An 8,868-nucleotide genomic window follows, 5' to 3' on the forward strand; every position below is an offset into this window, starting at 1 on the left:
CACTAATTTAACCACCTAGCACTCTGGCACTAAAACTAACAATCAGTAAGATTTGTGCCGAAGTATTTGTTGTTTCAGATGTCACCACTATCTGCGAAGTCTTCACGGAACTGAAACTTTACAGTTGGAGTTTCATATGGAAGACTCTGTAGAGCAGGCTGGACCAGTTCACTAATTTGTGTCTGTTTCACTCCACAGAGCGTTGACTGGACACCCTCTTCGAGACCTTCAGGGCGCCTTGATACCCTGCACATTATTTTCTGTGAATGTTCTGCTCGGCATTTAGTGGGAACACAAGAGTGCAGAACAACCTGGCTCCCAATCTGTGCTCCAGAGAGGGATGAGCGTTGGTAGGATCAACCGGTACAGCATAGTGTCCTCGGAAGAAGAAGGCCTACGGCTGACCACCATGCCAGGAGTGAACGGCTTCGGCAACGGCAAGATCCACACCAGGCGGAAGTGCCGAAACCGCTTTGTGAAGAAAAATGGCCAGTGCAACGTCCAGTTCGCCAACATGGATGACAAGTCCCAGCGGTACATGGCGGACATGTTCACCACGTGCGTCGACATCCGCTGGCGGTACATGCTGCTCATCTTCTCCCTTGCCTTCCTGGCGTCGTGGCTGGCCTTTGGGTTGGCGTTCTGGCTCATCGCCCTCATCCACGGAGATCTGGATAACCCCGCCGGAGATGAAAACTTCAAGCCTTGCGTGTTGCAGGTCAACGGCTTCATAGCTGCATTCCTCTTCTCCATAGAGACGCAGACGACCATTGGGTATGGGTTTCGCTGTGTCACTGAGGAGTGTCCAGTTGCCGTGTTCATGGTTGTGTTTCAGTCCATTGTAGGGTGTATTATAGACTCTTTCATGATAGGTGCAATAATGGCAAAAATGGCAAGGCCTAAGAAAAGAGCCCAAACCTTATTGTTCAGTCACAATGCTGTAATAGCCATGAGAGATGGCAAGCTCTGTCTCATGTGGCGAGTTGGGAATCTCAGAAGGAGTCATATTGTTGAAGCCCACGTCAGGGCTCAGCTAATTAAACCACGGATAACAGAAGAAGGGGAATATATACCTCTAGACCAAATAGACATTAATGTTGGTTTCGATAAAGGCTTAGACCGGATTTTCTTGGTGTCTCCCATAACAATTCTTCATGAAATTGACGAAGAAAGCCCCCTGTTTGGCATAAGCAAACAAGACCTGGAAACAGCCGATTTTGAAATCGTGGTCATACTTGAAGGCATGGTGGAGGCTACGGCCATGACCACCCAGGCACGCAGCTCGTACCTGGCCTCGGAGATCCTGTGGGGCCACAGGTTCGAACCTGTCCTATTCGAGGAGAAGAACCAATACAAAGTGGACTACTCCCACTTTCACAAAACCTACGAGGTGCCGTCAACTCCTCGCTGTAGTGCCAAGGACATGGTTGAGAACAAATTCCTGGTTCCCAGCACCAACTCTTTCTGTTACGAGAACGAACTCGCTTTTATGAGCAGAGACGAAGAGGACGACGAGGACAGCAGGGTGCTGGATGATTTGAGTCCAGACAGCCGGCATGAGTTCGATAGACTACAAGCCACCATAGCACTGGATCAGAGGTCATATCGGAGGGAATCTGAGATATGACCCCTGACCCTTAACCTTTTGTCAGCTTTTTTTTTTGTTTGTTTTGTTTGTTTTCATAAATAAATGCAGAACAATGCAAGTGCCATAGGAAAACTTAACTACTGTAATAGCGTTGCAAGGTTAAGAGACACAGGACGTAGTTTGGGGCTGGGCAGGGGATTTTGGCAAACAATGTCAGCAATGTAAGGCAAATGCAATTAACAAATGTTGGGGTAAAAAACAGAAAACACGGCTTCCTGAAAGTACAGTGAAGAATGACTGAGACAAAGAAAACGGTCTGAGGAAGACCCTTTTTCTTTATGAAAACTTGAAAATGTTCTCTTTTCATAACGTAATTTGAGACGAAAGCTTTAAATGACATAATACAAAGAAATGTAATTCTAAAAAGGGAAAAAAAAACAAAAAAAACACATTGAAGTGTAAATAGGTTGCTACAGTAAATTATGTTTCGTGTGGACAATTAATGTAAACAAATTGGAAATCGCAAAGACCTGCCGTTATTGTCACCTGCTCTTTGGATGTTAGAAGCCAGAGTGCCAGCAGCACTGCCAGAGTGGAGATGTTTGTGCTGCGCTGACCCGTACGGGAAAGAGGGATATTCGCTGGGGAGCTATCGATTTCATCGGCGTACGCACAATGCACAGCGAACAAGCCACGAAGAAATAAAACCTAAAAAAGCGTGGCTGCTCATCATCAAGCACAATTTACTGTAGAATAATACGTCACCTTACTGGTGCAAAGATCGAGGCACTGAGGTAAAGAGTGAAGGGGAGGGAGGTTTGAAAGGGGCAAGTGTGACCAGATTCATCAAGGAATTCGCACACAAAAAAAATATATATATATATATATAATTTGCACTATAGTTTGTGAAAGGATAATCAGATATGCAACATGAGCAGTAGTTTCGAGTCCTGAAATTAAGCCCGAGACTAGGAGTGTAAGATGAACCCACTTTATGTAGCTTTTATTTAAAATCGGGCGCAGGAAACTGTAAATGAGGAAGGGGGAGTGTGTTATAGACCACTCAGCACCTGAGCCAGGTCATCCAGTGACCCCTTTAAGGACACATTTCACACGATTCAATCAAAAGGGATAATGTTGCTGACTTGACTGTTAGTCTGACGGAAACTGGGATTTAACGGGTCACCACTACTCTATTTTCCTTTGTAACACACGTGAAAATGATCCTGCATTTGGGATGCAAAAAGAAATTGGAAAGTCCAGTACCTGAATTGTACTTTGAGAATCACTTCATGTGATGATGTTATCAACATAGCAAATTGTAGAATTATAAATTAACCAATGTCACCTAAAATGAACTTGCATAGCCTCTAAAACAGTTGAAAATGAAAAGGTTGGATTTCCCTTTGATAACATCTTACAAAACTAACAAATAATATTAATAATAAATCCTAAAACTGTTCCAGATCAATTAAACTAATCTGAAGACTTTAAATGAGGAAGCAGATTCTAGATCGTGTGTCACAAGAAAAAAGATGTAGTGAAGTATATGTACCTGCAGAAACGGCAGGTGGTTATGAAAGGTTGTGCAAGGCCGCATCATGCTACAGCCATGTTGTGCAGTTATAACACAAACACAAGCTGTGACTCTGAATACCAAACAAAGCAAGTGGATCAGACACTCAAGATTCCTTCAAATTCTTTATATCTGCTGTGGGGAGAGAGGATGTGACCTTCCCGGTCCTCCTCATCTGAAATGCATCCCAGAGGCAGAAATCGAGAATTTTTAAGTGTGCGGAGACCTTCCTTTGTTTTGGTGTCTTTCCGCCCTGTTCTGAGACCTCTGTTAGGAACTGAGTGTGAAAATAAGCAGCTCCTTGAAGGTTAAGCTGGTGGAAACGTGTGAAGTTATAACACTACATTAGATTTGTAGGTAGGACGTCGGCTAACAAATCCAAGGAATCCTAAAATCTCCTCGCATGGGTTACATTTAGAGGTTCAAACTAATAACTAATAATCAATATTGACCACCGTGATATTCCTCCTTTTTTTAACAATAGAGTAAATAAAGAATTAACTTAGGAACCACCTCCAAACTTGGTAGTTTTCTATTGTTTAATTAATTATTAGACTAACGGGAGTTTTAAAACCAAAGTTGCAGATAACACCATCGCCTCCTAGACCAAATTAAAACTTTGACACAATCACCAATAATAACACTTTCCATCACGTACCGTTATTGGGATTTATTTTTTACTGGCGATTGACAGGTGGGTCGAAGTAATGGTTTAGTCCTGGCCTTTGTTAGGGAAATAGTCATTAAGAAGAACGACGAACAACAAAAACAAAAAACAAACAAACAATAATAAACACCACCAACAAACAACTCACACTATCCCGTTATGCAGCGATTAAGCAACTTGTCAATTACGAGCCAAAAGAGCCTCCCTAGCCTTGCACAGGAAGCCGGGGAACATCTGCAAAGGAATTGTACACCTCCACTCATTTTTGACTATATACTGTCTTTACCTGTGTATCTTCAGCTTAGTTAGAAGACCCCCGCTTACATAAAAATCTTAATGAAACCAGACAATCTTATATTTGTGTGTAGTAACAAAATAAATATTGGAATGCTTTTCTGTTCCTCTAAAATCCATAGTACCTTATTCCTCCTATAGACATTTGCAATTGCTAAAGGAAATGGAAAAAAAGGACGAGGAAACATTGCATACATTTCGAGTGAAAACTAAAATGGGAAGATTTCAGTCACCACAACTCAGAGGAATTAGACTTTTTTGGATTTTGGTTTGGTTTTTTGCAAGAGGGGTGTTGTGTTCATAATCCCTAAAAATGATTATGCACAGCTGTGCTATATATCAGATACAATCCCTTTGCTTAAATCTGAGTTCAAATCAAATGAATGACAGTTGATTTGACAGTCAGTTGATCTGATTATCTGTTTTTGTGGTTTTTAAGAGTCGTTGCCACGCGTCTCCCTACAGATTAATGCACTTGTGAGATGTTCCAGGCTTGCACAAAATAAGTTTGGAAAATATCCTGGTTTTGAAAGAAAAAAAAATACATTGCATCGAAAAAGAAGAGCAGAAATGAGTTACTTTGTAGAACTAAACAACGTAAAGGTCTGCCAGTTACTAGAAGTATTGAAATCAATGTGAAACATGGTTACAAAACACTTATAAATAAATAAAACCACAGCCAAAAATAAAAACAAAACTCTTCCAACGTAAAAAGCATAGTGTGGCTCCCCCAGCCACCACTGGATACGTATTTATACCAAAACTTACTTTGTGCTCGTCTTGAATGTATGTGAGAGCATGCGTTTTAAATACAATTTCAAAATATATAAATGTGGGTTCTGTACAACCCTAGCTAGGTGGGGATCTGTGATAAAGAATACAAATACAAATTGCAAACTAGGCCTGGCTATGGAGAAAAATGTCATGTTATAAATAATGTATAGTCCAAAATATGGATCGTGCTGTTATATATTGTATAGATTATTTTGCCTACTGTATGTAAAATGCTATGGGTAATTAATACTATCAGGGAGCGTTATAAGGTTCACCTCTACAGTTTCTTAAAATTAGTTTGATTTGTTTTTCCCCCCACATTATTTTTCGGAGCAACACGGCTCCGCACAGAAAAGGGAGATTCCTGTTGTGGAAAAGAGAAAAGTATCTGAGGGATCGGTGTGCTTGAATTCCTCAAAGTTCCCAAACAAACAAGGAATAATGAGGGAATGCTGCTTGTAGGCAGTAGAACAACTGGATCAAGCAAAACGTATCATTCATGCGAACCAGTCGTGCTTTATATTTCGAATTTGGCCGTACGCGATCTCTTTTGGCATACGCACCCATCATAACGGACAGTTCATGAAACGCAATAGTATGACAACGGCGTCACGTCATCCTTCACCCCTGGGAACAGTCCCCACTGTCCCTTAGATGTAGACCTGAGAAGCAATATCTACTAAGGGAGTCGAGACATTTGCTCGAGCAATAAGTACTGGAAAAGCACTTGAGAATATTTTTTGTATATTATCAGTTATAAAGTGTTATATCTGGGCGAAAAGACAGGAAAGCCAGCATTAGTTTATTTTCTTTGTAAATATGTACTGTACATTTACTTGGCTCCAGCAGTTGTACAGCTCGGGTTTTATAGTCAGGGTTTTACCATACCTTGGCTACAAATACTATAAATAAATACATTTGCTACTTGAAACTGTACATTATATATGATACACCCGTAGATATTTAGATGTGGCCATCTAAGTATTCAGTTCTCATTAAATATGAATCTTCCTTTTGTAACGTCGTGAATATATATACGCCGCCACGCTGACACTGCATCGTCAGGTGTAGCTCAGTTAACGAGAACGGACTCGCAGACGACCTGGGTTTGACGGGACGGAGAAACGCCGGACTGACGGGCTTCTAGAATTGGAAGCTTTCTTCACATCAGGAGTTCTCATGAAACGATGGCATTGACCAGGCATAGTTTAACTGCATCTTTGTAAAGAAACTGTAGCGATGCACCCAATGCTTTATTGACCTTTCTGCACTCTGTATTTTGGGCCGAGACAAATGCTACACACCTTGATCTGGGTAAAAGCAGCGATCCTTCATATGCTCTCAGATCTCATTTACTATGAGACTTGCCGAGTTATTCCCTCCTTATTTGCTTTCCTCTTCTTGTGGCCAACCAAATCATGCCATAGGATGTAATCACTTGAAAGGGTGTTATTATCATCTCCATTATCTTTTTTTTTTTTTTAACAACTTCCATAAATACACAGTGTTTTTAAACAGTATAGTCAAAATCAAACTGGCCGTTACTGAATGTCTGATTGTATAAATACAATTACACCTATGAAAAAATAAGCAAGAGACCATACATTAAACTCTGACAAACTTAGGAAACCAACATTAGATCCAAATAAGCTATTTAACAGGTATTTCCTACTAGTTTGCCCCTGCCTGTGTCTGTCAGGAGGGTTGTGCTGAATGCGCCAATAGCAAGTATCGTCTCTCTAACATACTTAACTTGGCTTCAGGCGAGGAGAACTCAATGGCAAATCCACCCACATGGTGCGCAGAGAGATCAACTGGAGAGAGGCTTGGGCTGACTGCGTCCGTATTAGGTCATATTTAGGGTCTCATTTCGGTGCCCACCTCCAATGAGAGCGCGGCCCTGGATTATAGCCATCTATGAGAAATTCGAACCCGTTACACTTGGAAAGCCATTTCTCTGTTATATATTGTTCCAGAAAGGTCACCTTGGCGGCTGATTTCCAATAAGGGGCTATTCCTGAGTGATTGCGCCTCTCGTCCCCTACACATCCCCCTCTCATCACGTCACCTGACACTGCCACTGGAATGGCACAGTGGGGGGGGTCCTAATTTGATGACAGCTACAAGGTTGCGTTATCCCATTTTTAAGCATCCTAACTTCCCAGTTCACACCTTCATTACTTAACCAGTATCTAAATTGTCCAGCCATTACAGTTGAAATAGTTTCTGAAGTTTTGTCTTTGTTAAATTGTAACTGCATTATCTATACCTCAGATAAAAGAGATGGAAACTGTAAAATGGAGCATAAAGCTATGCGAGATCCACACATTAATCATTTAATTATAGTCTTTGCTAAACAGTCCAATTTTAGATTTAGAATTTTAAACGGTTACTTCTATTTCAATCACTGAAATATATTCCATTTCATCAAGAGAGCGGCAGCATATTAAACAGTATACATGTAAAACGTATTAGATTTTAGGAGAGAGATTTTTCATGAGTATTTTAAAAGTCATTAAATTTTACTAAAGCAAAATTCAGTCAACATACAGGAGCATCAATATTTATTTCAGTTTCACAAGAAAACAATGCATTGATTTATTTTTCTTCCATTGTGCATGACGTGTGTGTGACGAAATGTATGTTACGACAGAACAAATTGGCTTGGAATCAAAACGCAGATTTATCCCAGTACAAGACAGTGACAGGTTTATGAACAACAGTTACAGTATCAACAAACAGACAAAACAGATACGTCAACAACGCGCTTTGTCATTCAAAGACGCACTGCTGCTACATTTCTTCCTTAGATGTATGAAGGATACAAAATGCTTTTCAGAGAGGTTTTCAAGGTGTCAGAAGCCTTTGTCCCTGTCCTAATATTTACGCTTTGCATCGCCTTCTGAGAAGGCATCGGTAACCTGCTGTGTGAAACCTTTGTACTTACCATAGGGTGTGATACCACTGGGATGTTAGTGGCTTGTCTCACAAGAGGTAATCATAGTAATGCATCATCAGCTTCTATGCTGCATCATGGGATTGCAAATGTCATTATGCTTTAAACTTAATCTTTTAAGGTGGAATTATTACCCAGTTCTGATGCCTCCCTTCAGTATCTCACTGAAGTCGTCAGATGTTCAGTTTAATTTACTACTGTAATAAAACATAAACCATAAGACACATAGTATATATATATTGCTTAACATTTTATAGAAATTACATCTACTTTTTTATACTTAGTTGGCTGTTTTGTTCTTTTTTTTCTCCTTTCTACTTAAAGTCTTTGCTTGTAATACAGTAAGAAATTCCACTGAGACCTTAAAAGAAGGCAGGAAGTGTTGCATCCCTAATTTTTAATTTTTAAAGTTTGTTTTTTCAACACGATACGCCTATACCGAACCGGACTGATCCAACTTGTTTCCTTAAACTCCAAAGTAAAAAAAAAAAAAAAAAAAAAAGTAAAAAAAACTTAAAACACACACAAAAAAAAGATGTGATTCTTGTCTCAGTTATTTGTAGTTTTATTTTGTTTCAGCACAGAAGCTTGTGATTTAAACTGGTATTTCTCTTAAAGGGATAATTGGATGACCTTTGACCTCTGTAGAAGTCTTCCTCTATGCCCAGATTATATACTGAAAAAAAAATTATACTGGGTTTTTTTTTTTGTTTTATTTTAATGGATGATGAAAAGTTTATTAAATTATTAAATTAAAATCGAATAATATAATACAGATGTTTCATTTGTTTTCTGTTCTTAGGTGTGCTTTCAGTCAGTCAAATTAAACAGCAACAGATGCTAAACATCAAAGTTGCATACCTCCTGTTCCTCATTTGTTTGCTCAGGAATATTTGCATTTAAATGATACTTCTTACCCATCTGTCACTGGCAGACAGATAAGGTTATGTTAACACGGCACAAGCTGGTTTTGACATCCAAAAGTGACATGAAAACTATTTATATTCCAGTTC

General features: G+C 39.8%; 1 protein-coding gene across 1 annotated transcript; it reads left to right on the plus strand.

Annotated features, from left to right (window-relative positions):
• The first annotated feature begins 211 nt into the window (after nucleotides 1-211).
• Nucleotides 212-8,626, plus strand: LOC136712854 (ATP-sensitive inward rectifier potassium channel 12). The gene has a single exon (XM_066689658.1). It carries the CDS (start codon nucleotides 341-343, stop codon nucleotides 1,625-1,627), a length of 1,287 nt encoding a protein of 428 aa, XP_066545755.1. The 5' UTR covers nucleotides 212-340; the 3' UTR covers nucleotides 1,628-8,626.
• The last annotated feature ends 242 nt before the right edge of the window (nucleotides 8,627-8,868 follow it).

Source organism: Amia ocellicauda, chromosome 17 (genome assembly GCF_036373705.1).
Source record: "Amia ocellicauda isolate fAmiCal2 chromosome 17, fAmiCal2.hap1, whole genome shotgun sequence".
NCBI lineage: Eukaryota > Metazoa > Chordata > Actinopteri > Amiiformes > Amiidae > Amia > Amia ocellicauda.